Genomic DNA, 23059 nt, shown 5'->3' on the forward strand with positions numbered 1-23059 from the left:
GAGTTCGAGTCAGTATCGAAGCTCACAGACAAGGCCGTTACAACCGCACTAAGGGAGAGAGTCCTGGCGGGAAGTAGGGAAAAGACAATATATCATGGGCTCTCCATTACGTATTTTTTATTGTTGTATATAAAGTAGGATCACTCTACTATAAAGGGGGGAATGGATTGTAAGCAGAGGGACATTGGAACAAAAAAAAATTTCTCATATTGAAAGATATCCCCTTGTGTTTATTTTACTTTATCTTATTCGTTCTTCTTCTCACTATTCTCATTCTCATAGTCAAGAATACACGTATTTTTATTTCTCTATACGATTTGTATCAAATTATATCATATATCCTTAGAACCATACACAAATTCAACTCTATCAAATTTTTCGGGTAAACAATGATATTGTCAAATACTTTGTCACCTTATGATGCTGCATTAGTTCAAGCAGAATGAATTTTGATGCAGCTACACAGTTGTCCAGTTTGCTCAGATAAAACATACGAAAAACAGAGGCATGTATCAGTAGAAACCCGTTCACTTACTAGTCAATTGCCTGGTAAACCTCTTTTACTTGATTATCAACTACTCGTCATTTTTCTTATTTTTGGGTACAAAACTAGACTTGGTCGTGAATCTGGGGCCATGACCCATGCTACAGTCCAGTTAATTTTAAAAACAGAAAAGGGTCTGATATATCTTTTACTTTCATTTATTGTTTAATTTTATCCTCCGTTATAATTTTTGGGTATTTATACCCTTGCCGTTGGTCAAAGTTCTAAAATTGCCCCGCATTTGACGGAACTTATATGTGGCACACTTTGAATGAAAGACCCAACCATCACTTATAAAAATAAAAATAAAAACCATACCCGACCACCTTCCTTGACAACCCCCCTCTTTTCTCCACTGCAAAAATCTGCAATGGTGGAAGGAGGAGGACTAGAAGATTGAATAAAAAATGGAAAAGGGTCATATATATATCTCATTTGGGTCGGTATGGTTTTTTTGAGTGGTGGGTTGGGTCTTTTATTCAAAGTGTACCACGTGTCAATTTTGTTAAATAAGGGATAAATTTTAAACTTTGCCCAATGGTAAGGGTATAAATAGCCAAAAACTATAATGGAGGATAGGATTAAACAATAAAGGAAAGTAGATGGATATATAAAAAAATGTCGCTAACTCAACTCGCAATGAAAAAATGAAGAATCAGACAAATACTCTTTTTGCTTCACATAATTGGTGCACTAATGGTTGACAAGGATGGTTTCTAAATACTCAGGACTATTTCGATGCATTCACTGTACATTTGTTGTCTAACTTTAACCTATAAACAAAAACAGTATCAATGATCACAAATTATAAAAAGAACAGAAGTTTTCCTAAACGCTTTTACCAACTTAGCTTGATATAAAAGCCTTCTTCAAAATTCATATCCCTTGGGGTCCCATACCAATATATAACTAGACTTATAATTGGAAGCTCTCCCATCAAAAAACTTCCACCTACTTTTCAACTCAAGTAATCCCATTTTCTGATTTTGTAAAAAAACTTTTTTCTAATTGGCTCCATTTTCCAAGTTGAACGGCTACTGTACGAACTAGTTGAAGGGCTATCCATTCATTTGGTTCCATTTTTTAAGAAGAATTTTCTCACCTTTTTAAGATACTAAATGCTGATTTTCTATTCTCCTTGAACAAGAATGAAAAAATGCAGGAAATTCTCTGTTCCAACCATATAATAGCAGCCTGGCCAGCTTCTAAAATCAGCTATTTTGAGAAGTGTTTTTCTCAAAAGTACATTTCAAAAAAGTATTTTTGGTGAGAAAAATCAGTTTGTGTTTAGCTAATTAATTTGAAAAACACTTTTAAACAGTAATTAGTGTTTGGCCAAACTTTTGAAAACTGCTTTTAAGTATATTTTTCTCAAAAGTACTTCTCAAAAAAATGTTTTTGAGAAAAAGCTATTTTTTTCTGCTTCTCTAAAACTACTTCTGGTTCTCCTCAAAAGCACTTTTTTCATCTAAAAATTTGGCCAAACACCTCAATTTTTGGCCAAAAGCACTTTCGACCAAAAAAAAAAAAACACTTTTAGCCCAAAAAAAAAGCTTGGCCAAACAGGCTATAAGACACTTGGAATTTCTTGAATTAATAACTATTCCTTGCATAACTTATTTTAAACCAAATGATCCTTATACATGTCCAGTGATCCAGAACAGCGATCTTTTCCCTCAAACAAATTATCAGGCACCCATCTTCTGAAATTGGATATGCATTTAAGTATCAATTAGATCTCAATTCCCGAATTGAAGTCACAAGCATCAAGGCTGAATTGAGTGTCCATTGTAACAACGCATAAACAACATATGCCAAAAGGCAACATTGACATAGGAAAAGAACGTAAAACCTCAACGGTACGTTTCTTTCTTGTGAAAACATGTCATAGCAAAAAGATACAAGGAAGAGAACAATAAAGATAAAAATGATTACCAATGATCAAAGTTTATAAACAGGAAAGCAGAAGATGACATTGGAGGTAAGAGTTGCTTAAGATAGCACAAGAACCAAATCCATTAATCAAACGGCAAGCATAGACCAAGTTTAATAAACAAAAGCAGAGGGGATCGAGAGGAGACGCCTCTTCAGGCATTCCCCTTTACATTTTAATTCCCGAAGTGACAACGCAGCAGTACAATTTCACACATAGTTGACAGACCTTATGTTATTGTCCTTAATGCTAGAAATAGGTGCCTTCGGGTGGCTGAACTAGTTTACGATTGTGGGGAGAGGCCATCTCCTTTTTCAGTTGAGTTAGTATATCTTCCATAGTGTATTCTCTCTGCCAATTTGCTAGTAAAGCAAATTTTTTTGGTTCCACCTGTATAAATTATACAATGTAGCAGATCATCAACTAGTTTATCAATTTACTAATTTAAAAAGACAGGTATGCCACTATAAACATGAACAGAGCATAATATATTAGGTCAGTATACAAAGCATCAAGTAACAAATATTATCGCAGAATTTGCAAGCGCACCTCTAGACATGTCACATTTTGTCTGCATTAAAAGAAACAATTTTTTTACTCCAGAGAATAAAGCATTTGATTAGTACCTCCTGTAGGATACAAATCCTTTTAGGGCGGTGCTCCACTTTTGATTTACAAGTACCATTCTACATTGCAATGCCATTAAAAATATATTTTGCAAGTGTTGAATTCAACCACGGTGAACAAAAGTTCGAAATACTTTAATCATCTTTCTAGCATAGGAGCAACAATTCTGACGATGCAAATTGTCACATAATATTTTGCTTGACAACGCAAGCTAAGATTCCAGCATAATAATGGGTTGCTTACCACTCCTGTTTCATGGTTGACACATGTCATGTTAATTCGGGAGTGGAATCGGACACTTGGCGGCTTCTCTGGATAATCCTTGTCGCAGAATAGCTTCAACTGATAAATGCGACCTTCGTGTACAGACTGGAAAAGAAGTTAGTTTTAAACTGTGAAAGACATAGGAGCTACGGAAATGCATATAGAGGGACCAGTGAACAAACAAAATTATAGACCCAAAAAAGTTCATCATAAATGTCTTTTTTACATTCTCCTTGAATAGAAACTAAGGGGAATATATAAAATTTTAAATAAAAAAGTTGCAGTTCATGTCTCATACATTCTCCTTGAAACATAACTAAGTGGCATTCTTGATCTAGGGACAGATTAACCAATGATCCAATAACAACAACAACAACAACCCAGTATAATCCCACTAGTGGGATCTGGGGAGGGTAGTGTGTACGCAAACCTTACCCCTACCCTGGGGTAGAGAGGCTGTTTCTGATAGACCTTCGGCTCCCTCCCTCCAAGAACTCCCCACCTTGCTCTTGAGGTGACTCGAACTCACAACCTCTTGGTTGGAAGTGGAGGGTGCTCACCACTAGAGCAACCCAATAAGTAGAAACAAGTTATAGGATTAGCATTTCATGTCTTTTATATCCAAAGGAAGAGATGGTAGGAAGTGAAAAGGAGAAAAGAAAGCTTACATTGTGAGGACCAATGATGGTGCCAGTCCAAGAACGCATATAAATGTCATCTCCATCATCCATCCCATAGCTCACTGTCCCATCTCCAATACCTTTTTCCCCGCGTTCAAGTTCCTCCAATAATCTAAAATTGCGAGGCACTGCAAGGAAATTGAAATTTTGGTTGGTGAAATCTTCACAAAGAAAAACAGTTCAGAATTGCGAAAACGCTTCACACTTCAAACTAGATGTACACAGTCTAAATGGCAGAACAATAACAAAGACAGTGTTTGTGGTTTAGAGTTTCCTCCGGTTCCTATCATATGATGCCAAATAATGAATCTAAATTCCAGTAAACTTCGAGATCTGTAAGAAGGGACATAGCTCGTCAACTCATGTTATCAGTTCCAATGACTTAAAGAGGTTCACATGCAAGTATAGTGCATTCTAATTCGACATACCCATTACTTCTCCACCACAATCTTACAATTTCTGCAAAAGAAAATCATTTTGAATATAGTAGAGCTCTGGTAAAATGGCAGGATAAAGGTTCTTCATTTGATAGGTTAACAGTATCTTTACTTACCCGCGAAAAGACAGAAAATAGTCAAAGGACAGAGAGATCCAAAAGGCATTACATTTACCCCCAAAAAGAACTCCAAAATGCATTATGTCTCTTTCTTTTTCTTTTTTCCTTTTTTTGGAGGGGGTAATATGTATCGGTATATTAATAAATCTTCCGCACAAAGCTTGTGCTGGAAGCCAAAAATGAAGTTAATGTATTATGTCTCTTTGTTGAGGCACTAACTAGAGGTAAAGCCAAGGGAGGGGGAAGTACATATGCTGCTCACAAGTAACTCCAACATGAATATGCTATTCGGTATGGGAAGTAAAATGCACTGAAACTTTATTGATAGGCTCTCATCAACATTCTCCTCTCATCTATGAAAATCATGATATTTTATCCAAAGGATTTACAGGTTGTACTTTTCCCGTTAGTACATAAGGATCGGGCAACCATGCGCGGGTTCAGTTCCCGTCGTTTGCCCATAATTCATAAATACTAGAGCCAGAACACAGGGCTGACCTCTCTGCCACCAACACAAGTGAATAAGAAAAGATCATGTCTAAGGTGATGGTATCACCATCTAAACCTTCGACTAGCGACTTATTGCAATCTGCCCAGAATGCCCATTCAGACTAAGATCTTATTCACACAACGAAGAAAGACCGAGTGGAAAGGGAAGGGTACCACCGAAGAAAGTTGATCATAGATTACCAATAAATTTGTTGAAAGGCTCAAAAGTCGAATCTGAATTTTTTTTTTTGAATCTAAATTGGGGGGCTGAAATAATGCATCCCTATGGCCATGTTCTATTCGGAGTGGTTAGTAGCCTAATCTAGTCTCAACTTATTCTCTAACGTCAACTTAAACTTGCCCAAGTTGCCCAAATGAATCTGCAAATTAATTGTTAGGCATTTTACTGCTACGCTTAAAGGGTCCAGTCAAACAATTCAGATAATAAAAATAAGGTAAGAACCCATTCCCATATGAAATGATATCTAAAAAATTTGCTAGCACATCAAACAGTCAGTGGCTTTTTTTAGCTCCCATTTGCTAGGAATATATTGATCTTAATATAGATTTATTTGCCAGTAAAGTGTGGCAAACTTCTAGCTTTTTAGAATCTAAGTTATTGAATATTTCTTTGGGATGGATCTAAATGGAGCGACACGGATAGTGAGGATTCATTTTTTTAATAACCGTGGTGTATGGGCCGCGCGCGTCAACTAATTCCACGAGATTGCAACTAGCTTGGGATTGATGCCTAGTAGTTGTTTTCATAACATACAGTGAGCCCCCATCAAGAAGCAGCAAAATTTCAAAGTGTTTTGTGCAATTATTGAGGGTCCATATTTTTTTTATGAGGACAATTATTGAAGGTCCATATATGAAGCACAAATCACAATCAGGTTATATTGTGCATAGGTCTAACACACAGTTCCATGATAAAAAGAAAAAGGCAGAAAGGAACTGATTGTGCCATATCTCCCAAAGAGCAATCAATCAGCACTTTGGAAAGTTGCAGCATGTTGACCAGAAATTCCAACAACTACAACCAAGATATGTCAACAAATAGGAGATTAGGATACAAGGCAGCAAGAAATGCAAACCAAGAACAATTGCTGAACACAAACCCTGGTAATGATACAAAGTAATCAATCCCATCATGCACGCCAAACTAAGTTGCTCGAACTCTTCACTTTCGGTTCTTCACCCGTGTCGGCACGACACCGACGCTAGTGTGGGTGTGGGATCAGTATCGGATCTAGTTAATCGATTTTGGGTACTTTGACCAAAAGCCACCGAGAAATTCGACACAAGATACAATTTGATTTCCGTGATCAAAACAAAAGCTAGGGTATATTTGCATGTGTATGCTGCCGTTGGGGAAGGCCTTGAATGGATCATGTAGTTTTTGAGAGAAGCAGAGAGCTTCAGAGAGGGACATGGGAAGACGAGCATTCGGCGAGGGAAATCGGGGAAGTACAGGAGTAATAGAGTTCTTAAATGAGATTTTAAATTGGAGTTGATATGTTAAAAAAATATTGTACCCTTTATTCTCCACTATAAGCAAATCAATGTAGTGAAAGCTTGACACATTTGCTAATTCTTCAAGAGTTTTATTTCTGTAAGAATAAGAGTTCCAATCAAAAGTTACAACAATCAATATTTATTTGTAAATAAAAGATAAATGTACAAAGTTATTTCTCATAGTATTGAGAAGTTTCATAACTTAGGCATATTTATATAACTCTATTTTTAGATATTTGGATTATTTTTAGCTGAATCATGACACCCGTATCTGGATTCGTACCCCCGAATCTTAAAGTTTAGATCATGAAGGATCTGAACCTCTAGATCCGCACGACCGCACCCATATCAGATACATACATACGTACACGTCTTCTCTATACACCATAGCCTTTACTTCATTCTTCATGTTAATATTTAATCAACTAATTCATGTTATTGGGAACTTGTATAGTTCACATTTTTTGGCTCTACCATGAATTATACACACACACACACACATATATATATGAAGCTCCAAAAGGAAGAAAAAAAAACCATCTTGATGATAAAATTAATGTTTTTTAAGATGATATAAAATTAATGTAAAATTTACAAACTGCAGCAAATTTTAAATAACAGTAAAACCCAAAAAGACCAACAATCAGGTCTACTCCCTAGCTAATCCAAATCAATTGATCAGGCAGTTCTTCAACATATAAATGAGAAAAAACCCAGATAACAACTGAACGAACAGTCCTAATAAAACAAAAACTGAGACATTAAATATCCACAAGCCAAAGAACACATCAAATATAACACACGCATAGAAAAAGATTTGAAGGGAAAATCAAGAAGGGCATAAACAAGAAAATATAAAAAGAAAGGCAAGGATGGGGGTTTCACAAAATCGGCGGCTCACCCACAACACTGGATCCTGCTGAGCCAAGCGCCATGGCAGTGATTAATGATTATTTTGAGTTTGTACAAATATCGATTTGATCGACAAGAGAACTTTATAGACTGATAGAATCTGAGGGAGAATCTAATGGAGAGGCGCAGGAAAGGCCAAAAGGAAGAGAAGGGTACAGGGGGTTAAAAGAAAAGGAAAGGGGGATAAATAGGTGATATATGACTGGTAGTGGGTAGGAAAATGAAACCCAAAAGATCTCCCAATATTTTTTTATTTTTTTAAAAAGTTAACATCATCATGTTAATTGTTAAGTTGTAGTACGTAATAAATATAATATAATAATTGTAAAATTAAGTAAATAACACTTTACCATTATCTTATACCGTCAATATACGTAATTATGAAAAGATAACTAGTTAAGGAGGAATCAAGATTTCCAAAAAGATAAAAGAATATAAAAGGCGAAAATATACACGGCCTTTTTAAGTTATCCTCGACTCGACGATCACACAAGCCCCTAAACTGACTCTTTTATCATTTTGACACTTATGATCCCTAAAAAATAAACTCATGTACACCCAAGTCCAACAAATCATATTATTGAGTTACACTCATTTGTCAGATTAACCAATTAGAAAATGACAGATATAAATTGTAATAAAAATTTGACAAATGTAATTAACAAAAAAAAAAAAAAAAAAAACTATGAACCAAACGTGAGACCACCGCCCCCTCCCATTCATCTTCTTCCTTCTACCCCATCTCCCCAACCCCACCCCATATTCTTGTTCATTCCCTTTCTCACTTCCCCCTTTCATCCCAATTTTTTCTTCTTCTACAAATAACCAAATAAAGACCCCAATTACCCCTCGTCACAAAAATCATCTCTTTTCAAAATGTAACTCTAAAATCCACCAAGGATCTCGTCGGAAAAGGTCCTTTGGGGAAACCTCTTTTATCTCTCTTCATCTCCTTGTGCTACATTTGAGAGCTTATCCACGTCAATATTGACGAAGCTCGGCAGCTCCGGCAACCTCTATCTCTCTATCTTTTCGTCCTCTGTCTCTTATTTCATTGATTCAGAACTTGGGTTTTAAAGTATTATTCTTTCTGGAGTATTCTAACTTTTTGGGTAAATTTTTCTTGAATTGGTGTCCAGTTGATTACTTGACTCAAGCAACCAGGTTTCAATTGTTTCTATAATGGATGGATGAAGTAATTCTGTTGATATTTCATGAGTTTTGAGTTTAACAATTTGCTTTAATCTGCTGGAAAATTTTATTTTGCTAACGTGGGTTTGACAGCCACGGTGGTTGCCAAGGCGGCGATAATGGCTAACTGGTTATGTGATGGTTGGAAGAAGATGTCTGAATTTTGGGGGCCACTACAAATTAATTCTAAAAAACAAAAACAAAAAAATTAATTGATGGGCACTGGGCAGGCAACGTGCGTTTTAGACTGTGTCACCAGCCAGGTGGGCTGATCATGCCGGGTATTTACTTGATAGCCACTTGAAATCTTAAAATGATAAAAGGGATGGTTAAAAGGGATGGTTAACTTGTCTGAACATTAAGGACAACTTAACGGGGCGTATTTTGCTAATATAAAAAGTATAAAATATGGGGATAACTTCGTTGAAAATTTTGAAAAAAGAAAATACAAAGCTTACAAAGAAAAGGAAGAAAAAATCATGCGGGGTCACGGACCGGCCATAAAATCATTTATAATAAGTAAACGCATTAGTTGTAGGAATTTTTATATATCTATACGCTATTGAAAATTTTATTACCCTTTTTACTTAAGTTTAAATTTAGTTACATCGTATATATAAATTTATCAATTATATATACTTTAGGAATTAAAGGAGTATTCTTTTATATTATGAATCAATTATTTCTCATCCTTATTCTCTATCCCTCATGCGCTCTATCTCTCTCTCTCTCTCTCTCTCTCTCTCTCTCTCTCTCTCTCTCTCTCTCTCTCCTGAGCTCTCTCTCTCTACGTCTCTCTTTATCTCTCAATCCCTAATTCCAGTAATGTAGAACAAAAGAAAAGAGAGCAGCAATTCCACCATTGACAGCCATTAAAAAGTTTTGAAGCTTTGAATTCGAATTTGGGTTTTCAAAAAATATTATTTGTTTGAATTGGGTGTTGTTGCAAACAATTGGGAATTCTCTCTACGTCTCTCTCTATCTCTCAATCCCTAATTCCAGTAATGTAAAGCAAAGGAAAAGAGAGCAGCAATTCCACCATTGACAGCCATTAAAAAGCTTCGAAGCTTTGAATTCGAATTTGGGTTTTCAAAAATCATTATTTTTTGGATTGAGTGTTGTTGCAAACAATTGAGAATATGATTTGGAGTTTATATCTCAATTTTGATGGTGTTTTGGTGAATATTAGACTTGATTTTGGCTGAATTTCAGATTGAAACACGGAAAAAAAAAAGACATGACAGTAAAATTGAAGAAAAATTGTATTCTGTTATTTATATATATTTTTTTATTTAACTATTATATAAAAAATGTATTTAAGTTGTATGATATTGTAGTTGTATATAACTGAGTAGAAATAATGTATGAAAATTGTAGATAAGTTGTAGATAAGTTGTACATAAGTTGTATAATATATAATTAGTTGTATGAAATTTGTTTATACTATATATAAATCAGATACAAAATATACAAAAGACATATTGTATAAAAATTGTATTTTCGTGGTATGATATTGTAGTTGTATATAATTGGGTAGAAATAATGTATGAAAGTTGTAGATAAGTTGTATAATATATAATTAGTTATATGAAATTTGTTTTTACTATGTATAAATCAGATACAAAATATACAAAAGACATATTGTATAAAATTTGTATAAAAATTATATTTAAGTGGTATGATATTGTAGTTGTATATAATTGGGTAAAAATAATGTATGAAAGTTGTAGATAAGTTGTATAATATATAATTAGTTGTATGAAAAAGGTTCACATTGATATTAGAAAAATAAATTTGAGTTAAACTAAAATATTGTTTGAAAAAGAGAAAAATAAACTGAAAGCACGATTAGTAATTTCCAGGTGCATGCTTCCGTCGAAGTTCTAGTACGTACGCGCAAAGCATAAAACTGTTGCTCCTCATCTTAAAATTTCTAGTCAACTGAAAGTCATTTTTACTGGTTTTAGACCAAAAGCAAATATAAAGTAATTCACTTTTCGAAAACAAAACATTTCAAAGGATACGAAATCACAGATTCTTATTCTGAAATTAAGACGCAATAATTTACGTATTATTATTTGATCAAAAATCAACTTTTATTAATCGAAAAGAATGGGGCAGGGAGTACTCCTTTTGTTCCACTTATTTGTTTGATACAACTCTCTAATATTAATTTACAACAAGAAAACTGCTTTGAATAGTTTATTGAGTAGACAAATATGTTCATGGATCCCAAGGGTTCAAAGCAGCCGCAGGAGAGATCCCGTACCAATATTCTGGAGAGAAGAAAGAGAAGAGGAGAAAAAAAAAGGAAAATGGTATAACTAAATCCCTTGATTGAAAGCACTAATAATGGATCGGTGGCCTTTTAAGGTGAAATGTATATATTTTGTAAACAAAACTTGTGTAGGTCAGGTAAATACCAAAACATGGACATTTTTCGTAATAAAGTTTCAAATAGTGTATAGGAATGAAAAAATCCCTTAGTTGTATGATCTTAGGATTAATTTCACCAAACTCCAATAATTATAATCTAATAAAGAATAAATTAATAAATGAAGCAACAAATAAAAACACTAAAATTGAAAAGAATAGTTTAGAAGGTAAAAATTGCATGGGGCGCCCTATTTGGTCGCCCCTTTTTAACTTATACTCGTTTTATTTTTTCGTTTGCATCCGTACTCATTTTTTTGTTAAAAGCATTTTTAAAAGATGATTTTGCCCTTCTTTAATAAAAGACTATTGACAAACTGCAGGACAAAAATTTAAACATGTTTAGGCTGAAGTTTTAGCAAATAAACTAAAAAATTTCAGCTTGCTTAGACTGAAGTTTCGGATAAAACTCAGGACAAAACTATAGACTGCGTTACAAAACTGCAGCATGTTTTGGTATGAAATTTTAGCAAATAAACTAAATAACTTCAGCATGCATTTGCAAAAACTCTTTAGAAAATTACATGCCGCAAGACAAAAACTTAAGCATGTTTAGTCTGAAATTTTAGCAAATAAATTAAAAAATTTCAGCATGTTTTGTCTGAAATTTTAGCAAATGAACTAAATAACTTCGTCATGTATTAGCAAAAACTCATTAGAAAATTACATACTACAAGACAAAAATTTAAGCATATTTAGTCTGAAGTTTTAGCAAATGGACTAAAAAAATTTAAGCATGTTTAGGCTGAAATTTTAGCAAATGGACTAAAAAACTTAAGCATGTTTAGTATGAAATTTTAGCAAATGAACTAAATAACTTAAGCATGTTTAGTGTGAAGTTTTAGCAAATGAACTAAAAAACTTAAGCATGTTTAATCTGAAATTTTAGCAAATGAACTAAATAGCTTCAGCATGTGTAGACCGAAGTTTTAGCAAATGAATAAATCTAAGTTAAGTGTCTTCCTTCGCGAGAAAAATGATGACCAAAAGAGTATGTTTCTTTTACCACACCAAAAAAGGCACTTTCATAAAAATAAAATAAATACATAAACATCATATGTAGCAGCAAAACTAGTTGTAGCTTCGAATTTCTCCAACGGAAAAGGTCCAAATATGCCCTTGTATTATACGAAATTGAGCACATTTGTCATTCATTAATACTTTAGCTCAAATATGGCCTTACCGTCAGATAGTTTGTCCATATATGCCCTTAGAGTTACACAATTGGCCCATATATGCCATTTTCGTAACGGAATCTACCCAAACTAATTAGTTCTTTCGTTATTTGTATTAAAGTGTATTACAAATACTATTTCCTTTTTATTAGTACTTTTTTCTGTACCTTTCTCTTTTCTTTCTTCTTTTTTCTTTTCTTCTCTTTTTTTTCCTCTTTTTCTTTCTCCCGTATCCGATTTCCTCCTTTACTGATGTTTTCTCCATTTTCGTTACCAATCTCACATGACAAAACTCATGAATTCTAATTACTAAGAAAATTCTCCCATAAGAATATTTTTATAGATCATATGTTTGTCAATTTTTTAATTGTTACTGAATATATATTTAGTTCTAAAAAATTTAACAAAGTAAGATTGAAATAATATTTATGTAACAAAAAATCAGAAAAATCCAACAAAAACGAACAATCCAAATCGATATAATTGGTTTGGCTTGGTTTTGATAAAAAAAAACAAACCAACCCGTTCCATGTAGACTCCTAATTTACATAGTTAATAAAAAAAATAGAAAATGTCCAGCTGAAAAAAGATGAAAAAAGACTAACAACTCAAATTTATAACACTACAGCTTGAACTCTAGGCTTTTAATCATTAAATTATCTTTCTGAAAATAATTTAAATATTTTGGTCTTTTGAATATTGTTAAAGGTTGGGATATTTTTATTATTTTAAAGTTTAAACCATAATTTTTGGAACAATTTAATTTCGTTTATTTAGAGGGCTAGTGAAATTAGAACTTGATTACCTTATAAGAGAATTTTCTTAGTAATTGAAATTCATAAGTGTTGTCAAGTGAAATTGATGACGAAAATGGAGAAGACATCAGTAATGGAGGAAACGGATAAGGGAGAAAGAAAAAGGAAAAAAAAAGAGAAGAAAAGAAAAAAGAAGAAAGAAAAGAGAAAGGTAAAGAAAAAAAGTACTAATAAAAAGGAAATATTGTTTGTAATACACTTTAATACAATTAACGAAAGAACTAATTAGTTTGAGTGAATTCCATTTCGAAAAGGGCATATATGGGCCAACTGTATAACTATAAGGGCATATATGAACCAACTATGTGACGGTAAGGGCATATTTGAGCTAAAGTATTAACGAAGGACAAATATGCTCAATTTCGTATAGTACAAGGGCATATTTGGACCTTTCCCCGATGAGGAATGAATTGGATTATATCAAACCACATCCTTCGAAGAACGAACAGCCTCGTAAAGAGGACTTGTGTTGCGACCAAACACACTCACGCAAGTATACGCGGTCGTCAAGTAATAAAGTGACTAAAAGTCGGATGTCGAACCCACGAGGACTTATGATTAACTATTAACTAAATTAGACTATCCCAATTATCTAAACAAGAATTAAATCTAAAAATATTTTATTCTAAACTAATTAAATAAAAAAATATAAATAATAAACTTTGAACAGAGAAAGAGCAGATTTTTATGATATCAATGTAATGAAAACGATCTAGGGTTATGGGCTATCTAATAATCCTATTGTATTCTTCAATTGAATTGACCGACTAATTTATCTAGCTTATTGGTTGACAGGGTTAATATTGCTCATAAGAATCTGTCGAGTTCTTACTCGCCTATTCAAGCTAACCTAACGCCTATATGTCTATGGAGTTAGAATCAACAAGAACGCATTTATAATTCCTGTAAATCAACCAAGCAAGGCAATTAGGTATATGTCTATCCTAACCACGAATCCGTTCCCCGATGCCCGAGTTCAAGAACTTGCCCTACTCAATCCTATATGCAATATAGAATTTCCACTTTCGAGTTCAATTCTAGATTCGTAGATAATATTCAATTGGTGATCAAGCAATTAAATAATTAAGTGCAAGATTGAATAAATAAACTAATATGATAAATCAAGAAGTCAAAATCAATATCCGAATAACAATATTCATGAAAGAACCACAACCCTAGAACGTGAAGTTTAGCTCCACATAGACATGGTAGCCAAACAACAAATCATATAAAGAAACATAAAAATTACTAAGTTTGGTGGGAGAAAGAAGAAACTTGATGAATTCCGGCCTCCACAGCTTTGTCGTGGCTTTTTCCCTCTTCCCAATATGTTAGATAACCTAAAGGAGGCGTTTTTGGCTTATATATTGCGTACCAAAGTCGTGGGCCAAAGTTCTCCTATTTCTAATCCAGATCAGCTTCAGGGATTGATGCTAGGGTGGATGCGACGCATCCAGCTTGTCCTCTATTTCAATTTTTGCCTGCGAAGGTGGATGCGTCGCATCCACCTTGTCCTCTATTTCTCAGCTTGCATGCGATGGTGGACGCGACGCATCCAGCTTCACTTCTACTTCCCAGTTTCGCACGCGATGGCGGATGCGATGGCCCAACTTCACTGCTAAGGTTGCATGCAGGATGATGTTTTCCTAGGTTGGATGCGACGCATCCAACCCTTCTTCCTCTAGCTAAACCACCTTTTCTTCATATTTTGCACTCCGAACACCTTAAATCGTCACACATAACTTAATTAGTCATCAAACCAATAATTACACCATGTTGGGTGTTTTAAAGATTAAATAACATCAAAAAGTGGTTAAAGCATGGGCAAAGTAACATCAACACATATCGAAATATGCCAAACATCAACTTGCATAAGCAAAGTATAGTTGGGTATATGAATAATAATAATACCACGACTTTTAGTACACCAACACAACTAGCATGCATTAGCATAAAGTTTTAGTTTCAATGTGAAACAACTTCATGTTATATTAGCATGAAGTTTTAGTTTCAACATGAAACAACTTGATACTATATTAGCATGAAGTTTTAGTTTCAAGGTGAAACAACTTCATGCAAGTGTGAATCTGAAGATGAATCTGTCCAAGTTTCTGATTTTTTGATAAAGCTGGTGAGAGGAGAGGAGGAGATCACTTTTTTAATCTTTTGTCAGGGGTGTAATTGTCATATTATTACAGATGTTTTATCAACTATCAACTGACTACCAAATCAATAATTTTAGAAAATAGGGTACAAGTTAAAAGGTAGCACAAATATATGATACGACTGCAAATCCCCCGTTTAGAAGAAAGAGCTAAGCACACTCCAAGTTATCACATGTTAAATTTTGTTGCATGCTAATTAAATTTACCGCTTTTCCCTTGTTTATTAGGAAAATTTTATCTCTCATAAATGAGTATTTTCAGTACTAATTATTTGCTTACACGACAAGTGAATTATCAAACATAGTTTTTTTTCAATCTTTAAATAAAATTAATCTTTATTTTATAAGCTTCATATGAATAATTTCAATTTTGTTCTTTTTGTTTTCTCGTCAAAAGAGATATCTAAGTTATACATATCCGCATGCATCTTTATTGGAAAGATTTAATGTATATATTCAGCAACATATTTAATAATATAAAGCATATCCATGAATAATTAAAATAGTCCAAAAAGACCCCTAAGCAACTAAAAATCTTAAAAAATAAATACTCACGTGGCTTTCACCGTTAGTGCGAGGGACATATTTGAATAACTTTAATTGTTCAAATGTATCATGTATATTTGAATTAGAAGATGACAGCAAGTATATTTAGGGCTCTATATGTGAACAGAGGACATTTTCAAACCTTGTCTAATAGATCAGACATCGGTAGTGCAAGGACATATTTGAATAACTTTAATCGTTCAGATGTATATTTGATTCAAAAGATGACATCAAGGATATTTAGGGCGAACAAAGGACATTTTCAGACCTTGTCTAATAGATCAAGCATCTTTAGTGCGAGGGGCATATTTGTCCTATGTGCTTGGTTGTGTCTTATTTGCATATAGAAAAACTATACTCATTTCAACCCAAGTATCCGGTACAACTAAGGCCGGCAAGTGGGACGGTCCAGGCCCGAGACCGGCTCGGGACCATGAGCCAAACGGGTCAGGACCGTATGGGTCGGTTTTAGTGGGCATGGGCCGGTCTCGTGGGCCGGTCCTATGCTTTGGGCTCGTCAGGCCCGGGACCATTTAGCCCGTCAGGGACTGGTCCCTTAGCGGGCCAAACGGTCCCAACGGCTATATTTTTAAAAAAAATAAATAAATTATTTTTTTAATATATAGCTGTTGGGCTGTCAAAAATAGCCGTTGGCTATTTATAAAATAGTCATTTAATCCCCCCCTCCCCCTCCAACTTTGTTTTAATCCCAAACTTTTTATAATTACACTTTTTTCCTATTTTCAACTATAAATACCCTCTCAATCTTTCATTTTTCTTACAAAATCATCAATCTATCACAATCTCTCTCTAATTTTCTTCTATAATTGCTACTATTGCTTACTTTGTTGTTATAATTTGTGAAATAATTGTGAAGTTGATAAAATAAAGTTTTCAGCGATAATCAATTTTCAATAAGTTGTTCGTCAATTCGGTAAACTCGTTTCAACTCTTAAGTTTTAATATTATAGTTTTGTTTGCTTTATTTATTTTTTATTACTTTATTAATTAAGATGGCTTCCTTAAAAAAAAATTTGGTAAAAATAAGAGAAAATTCAAGAGTGACGAATCTAGTGCTCAATCTGTTCCTCTTTCACTGCCTCGGGCTCCCCGAACCAAACTCTATATTCATCCTACACGTGCTATTCTTGATAGCGATAATAGTTTATTACAATTTATTGAAAGTCAATTTTGCCATAATATTAGAGCTGGTGAACAATTAGACCATGAATTAATGAATGCTCTTTATTCTAATCCAACTATTGATGAAAATGATGACGAGAAAATAGATTTTGATGAAACTCAACCGGATGATGATACACCAACTAGTCCTGCTCCTGATGTTAACCCAACTAGTGATAACCCTGCTAATCCAAATGATGCCCCATTTGATACTCATGTTACTACCCCTACTTTTTCTAGACAATCTAGCAAACGGACGGAAACATCTCCCGTTTGGTCATTTTTTACTCAACTAATTCCAAAAAATAAGGCTAAGTGTAAAACTTGTGGCACGAAGTTAGTTTTTAAATATTTTGGATCGGGGGGGGGGGGAGACTTTGGCTAGACACATATTGAAACGCCCTCAAGATAAAGTGAAATATCTTCGTCTGAAAGCTTCGGCCGAGGGAAAAAGTCTACCTACTCCTAGTCAGGTTGACTCTAGTACCGGTTCAAATCAATTTCAATCGGGAATTAACACTGTTACCGGTGGTATTTTATATTATGATCCAAAAAAAGATTGGGAAGAATTGACAAAAATGGTAACTGTTATGTGTTTACCTTATAGTTTTCCTTCTAACCCTAACTTTATGCATTATATTAGAATTTTTTTTAATCCTACTTATAAAGGTTTTTCTTGCACAACCGTAAAGAGCGATATTTATAAATATAAACATGAATATGAACAATTTTTGTGCTATTTATTTACTCATATAAATTGTCGTGTTGCTATTACAACTGATATTGGTAGAAGTGGTAACGACTGTGATTATCTTACTGTTACCAGTCATTGGATTGATGAGGATTGGATAATGCAAAAGCACATTATTTCTTATAGAATAATTAATTCACGTCACACATGGCAGTTTATTGCTAGCACAATTACCGATATTTGTAGATATTTTTACATTAGTGATAAAATAATATCAATTTCAATGGATAATGCTACTAGTAACACAAATGTTATAGTCTTGCTTACCACAACGCTAAATCCTGCATTTAGTGACATTTTTCATGTTATATGTATTTGTCATATTTACCATTTAATTGTGGGGTGATAGTATGAGAATTTTAAATATTGAAATTGAAAAGGTTAAAATGGCTCTTAACTGACTTTTTCATTCAAACCGTAGAAGTAGACTTAGAGAATATTTTAAAAGATGCGATGAATTTGGCCTAAGAGAAAGAAAGGTTCCTAAACCTTGCCAACTAGATGAAATTACATGTATGAAAGTTTGGTTGTTTCATATGAATATAGAAACCCCATAAACTCAACACTTAATGCACATGTAAGTGATAATAATGAGCACCTTACAAATGGAGATTGGGCTACGGTTAAAATACTTATAGATTTTTTAGAAAAAATTCATATTGCTACAAATGAATTTTCTGGGCAATATTATCCTACTATTTCTAATTAATTAGTTTATATTGCAAAACTTGCGAATTTGTTTGCTCATTTTTCAGAGGGTGAAAAATTTATAAACTTGCTATTGATTTTATGAGAAAAAAGTTTAAAAAATATTTTTTTCCTATTCCCCCTATTTATGGTATTTCTACTTTGTTAAATCCTTGTATGAAATTAGGAGGTCCTCATTTTTGGTATGAAGCTGTTTATCATGGTTTAGCACTTGAAGATGAGGAATTGTCTCAACTTTCGGAAGTAATAGCCACAATTAGAATAAATGCTCAAACTATTTTTAATACTTATCAAGTTGCATTAAATTATGCTAGACCAAATGTTCCAACTCCTTCTTCTTCTGATTCTCAATCATCTAAAAGAACTGCGGGAGTAAGAGCACTTAGTGCTTGGGCGGGGTTTAGGGGTTCTCAAGGTTCTAGTAGTAGTGATTTTTCACAACTAAATGAGCTTGAAGTATATTTGTCGCAGGGAATTAAGGAAGTGAATCCCGACGGCTCCTTTAATCTTTTGGAATGGTGGAAGGACAAAGAAAAATACTTTCCGGTTCTTTCAAGGATGGCCCGAGATATTTTAACTATTCAAGCTTCAACAGTGGCATCAGAGAGCGCTTCCAGTCAAGCAAGACTTCAACTCGGTGATTATAGAGCGTCTATGAGGGAGAGCTTGGAAAAATCAGTATTTTTCAGAGATTGGATCCGGTCGAAAAAAAGAAATTTTGGACTTGATGAATCACAATCAGATGAAGACGAAGCTTATGAAGAAATGCTAGCTGAACTTGCGGAGGATGTTGCTTCGCCCGGAAGTGGCGATGACCAAGCTACTTTTTCGCTACCACTAACGAAAATTCCTCCGGACCTTGATGGATTTATGAAGTTTGTAAGAGATACCATGTAACTTGTATGAACAAAAAATAGTATGTATTATGTAACTTATATTTTGGCACATCTTGATTAGTTTCTTTTTCTTCTCAATGGTGGTATTAGCACATTATTGTGCTCATTCCATAGGGGGGATGAAGACTAAGAAAGATATTGCCATATTTTTTAATGGTATAATAAAATTACAAGGCATATCTCTTTACAATATTTTTGTCTTTAGACTTAGATATTATTTTTAACATTCTTTTGTCTCTAATTTCTATTTATTTTTAAAAAAAAAAAATTTGTTGGGCCCACTTAGCCCATTTAGCCCGCGGGCCGGGACCGTTTAGCCCGGGACCAAACGGTCCCGGTTCCGGGCCGGTCCCTACAAAAAGATCGTTTAGCCCGTTTAATTTGGGACCGACCCGAGACCGGGACCGTTTGGACCGGACTACTTAACCCATGTAGGCCCTGGACCGGCCCACTTGCCACCCTTAGGTACAACTAGCATAATCACCTTGTGAGTTGTCACGCTATCAAACATAATGAAACGAATATCTTGTGCAAACTTACAATATTTACCGTGATATTTCTGTGCAAATTGTTGCACTATATAAGTAATCTAAACCAGTATGAAGTATACGAAATCAACGAGTATGTCCAAAACTACCCAAATTTAACTTCTTGTTAGTTCAATTATTTATAAGCAAGGTCCATGCATCTCTTTTTCCTGTTCTTCTATAAGACAAGTCATAAAAATGCTTGAAACAACTGTTTGCTTGGTTATGCTAAGAGGATAACGATATCTTGTTGATGGTCAATTGGATGATTGGATCCTATATCCATGATGGCCTAGTATGTATAAGTTGGTCTATTACATTTTATACCCATCATGGCCTAGTGTGTATGAGTGGTCTAGTGGATCCTATATCCATGAGAGCCTAGTGTGCATTAGTTGGTCTAATGGACACTCTATCTACGAGAGCCTAGTGTACGTGAGTTGGTTTAGCTGTCCTATCGACGAGAGCCTAGCGTGAGGGAGTTGGAGAGTGACTTATCTACTTATTTATGATTTGTTGTATCTACTAAACTTGTCAAACAGGTCGGGTTGGCTCGGTTCCGGACCGGCCCTAACCGATTTTAGATCGGACAGGACCGGATCGGTGGTAAGGAGCCGGGCAGGGCTGGGTTTGGACGTGAACCAGTCTATGCCGGGGAAGATTTCATTATCGGGTAACCGGACCGGTCCAACCCGGTAAGGTCTTGTCAATCTTGAATCGGTTAACCGAACCGACCCGGATCGCTTCAACAGCTAAATCAATTTTTTTAATATTTAAATACTCTTAACTGTTGACAACGGTCAGCTGCCATTTTGACCGTTGTCCAACAGCTAATTTGCAAGAATAGCCCCTTTTGGGCATTTTTTTTTCCACAAATAACACTTTTATTATTTACTAATTTAGTCAATTGAAAAACTATAAATAGACTCCCCCCCCCCCCCCCCCTCTTCTTCATTTCTTCACTCATCTCTCAATTCTTAAACCCAAATTCTCAATTCAAGTTAAATCATGCCATGTGCTTTTAGAGTGCGCTCACATGTTGGGAACACTTTGAGGTGGTAGAGAAAATGAAGAAGTTCCCAAAATAGAGTGCAAGAAATATGGTCGAGTCTTTAATGTTCGTCAAAAGTGGGAGGGCATAGGTTGTTTAAGGAGGCATATCAAGGATTGTCTTGAGCGTCCTCCAAAATTCGTGTTTAAGTTGATTAGAGACAATTTGTGTTATTTTGAATTTATTAAACTTATTTAAGCTTAATGTGTTAGTTTATTAGACAGGTTAATTTGAAGTATTATTATGCAAGTTTAAATTAAAAAAGAACTTGCAAATAATAAGTTATATTTTTTTCATGTTCATTGTATTATCTTAAATTCGTAATGAAATTTTCGAATATAAGGCTTTTAAAGCCTTTGAAATTTATTCAAACATTCTTTTTATACGTTAGTTTTTAGTGTTTTACATTTTTACTTTATCTTAATATAAGTTATGATTGTTATACAAAATACAAATAAATAAATAAATAAATAAATAAATAAATAAAATCGGACTGACCCGACCTATGAGGCCCGGAACCGTTCTGGTTCAATTTAGCACCGGCTAAATCCGGAATCGATAAATCAGGTAAATTGTAATCGGTAATCGGACCGGTACCGAAACCGGCTGGTTCCCTTTTTCTCTAGCCCATCCCGACCCCTTAACACCCATAGTATATACTATGATTGGTTGAGATTATGTATGTTATACTCTAAGGGGTCGTTTGGTTTGAATACGGCTTATGCTGGGATTAGTTATGTTGAGATTAATTATCCTGATATTATTTTTTATCCACTGTTTGGTATGTTGTATTAAAAATGATAATTGCATAATTTTTAAGAAGAATGTATAAGTTATCCCGGCACTAATTACCCCACCCCTTACAAGGTATAAGTTATCCCGATACTAATTTTAATCCCGAAATAACTTATACGAGATTTGCTAACCAAATAAAATATTAAGATAGTATTAAGATTTTATATAAGCACTATATCTACTTATACCTCGTACCAAACAAACCCCAAAGTATATATGCTATTTTAAAGACTTGCTCCAAATATTCTTTCCAAACATGGATTGCTTGTACCCAACCGGCCAATCCCATTTGCTCATAGGACAAGCTGCCATTTTAGTCCTCATACATAGTACTAACTCCGTTGCATTTTTTTAATTTTTTTTATTTAATTGAACCTATTTCTTTTTTTGGTCCATTTCAAAAAGAATGATCTCTTTTTAAATTTGAAAATAATTAAGCTTAAACTTTCAATTCTATCATTAATGAAAAGTTTTCATAACCACACAAATACTCTGGACCCCCTTTTAATTTGTTTAGGACCACAAATTTCAAAAAATTTTATTTTTTTTAAATTCTGTGCCCAATCAAACAAGTTCACATAAATTGAAACGGAGGGAGTATACTTGTAGTAGCGAATTTTGACTATATTTACTTTATGCCTTGGTTTTCGTGTTGCGTCCCTAAACTCTTGTATTCGAATCTATATTAGATGCTCCATGACTAGTCTGTCGGAGGTGAGATTTTGATACTTGGATATTTTGGGATAGTTTGAGTCATTATCTTGTTTTATTGTTGATAGTTCTGAATATTCTACATGGTTGAATTGTTGATTGGTTGATTATAGGGATTATTGGAATGCTCCTGTTATAGAAAAAACTATGCAAATTTTTTGTGTATTTGGTACTTGATCGCCTGGCAAAGGTAATTACTCGCTAAGCGCCATTCACGCCCTTGTGACTAGAAGATTGCTCTAGTGATAAGTATTCTTAACCTCCGATCTTAAAGTTGTAGGTTTGAGTCACTTATTAAGCAAAGCGGGGAATTCCTTGGAGGGGAAAAAATGTATTAACCAGAACGTTGTTCCTTTGCAGGGGCGGATCCAGCCCTCTAGCACCGGGTTCAACTGAAACCAGTGTTTTTATTGCGGAGTATAAATTTATGTGTAAAAATTTATTAAAATTACAATAAATAATAAATATGAACCCATAACTTTAAAAATATAATGATGTAATGCTAAAAATCTTAATGGTTGAACCCATAAAATTTAAATCTTGAATCCGTCTCTGTTCATTTGCATTCTAGTTTTCAATATATATATATAT

At 34.2% G+C, this 23059-nt stretch overlaps 1 protein-coding gene across 1 annotated transcript; it reads right to left on the minus strand.

Annotated features, from left to right (window-relative positions):
* Positions 1 to 2472: 2472 nt before the first annotated feature.
* Positions 2473 to 7699, minus strand: LOC107793006 (ubiquitin-conjugating enzyme E2 variant 1D). The gene is made up of 4 exons (XM_016615275.2): positions 7513 to 7699; positions 4037 to 4176; positions 3348 to 3473; positions 2473 to 2867 (listed from the first exon to the last, which is right to left on the minus strand). The coding sequence occupies exons 1-4, from the start codon at positions 7544 to 7546 to the stop codon at positions 2727 to 2729; spliced, it is 441 nt and encodes a 146-aa protein (XP_016470761.1). The 5' UTR covers positions 7547 to 7699; the 3' UTR covers positions 2473 to 2726.
* Positions 7700 to 23059: the final 15360 nt, after the last annotated feature.

The sequence above is a fragment of the Nicotiana tabacum genome, chromosome 2 (assembly GCF_000715075.1).
Source record: "Nicotiana tabacum cultivar K326 chromosome 2, ASM71507v2, whole genome shotgun sequence".
Lineage (NCBI taxonomy): Eukaryota > Viridiplantae > Streptophyta > Magnoliopsida > Solanales > Solanaceae > Nicotiana > Nicotiana tabacum.

Coding starts and splice junctions, on each gene's coding strand:
- LOC107793006 (XM_016615275.2), bottom strand. CDS start 7,546: ATGGCGCTTGGCTCAGCAGGATCCAGTGTTGTGG. Junction 4,177..7,512: donor AGCAGGATCCAGTGTTGTGG/GTGAGCCGCCGA, acceptor ATTTCCTTGCAG/TGCCTCGCAATTTTAGATTA. Junction 2,868..3,347: donor TCAACCATGAAACAGGAGTG/GTAAGCAACCCA, acceptor TAATTTATACAG/GTGGAACCAAAAAAATTTGC.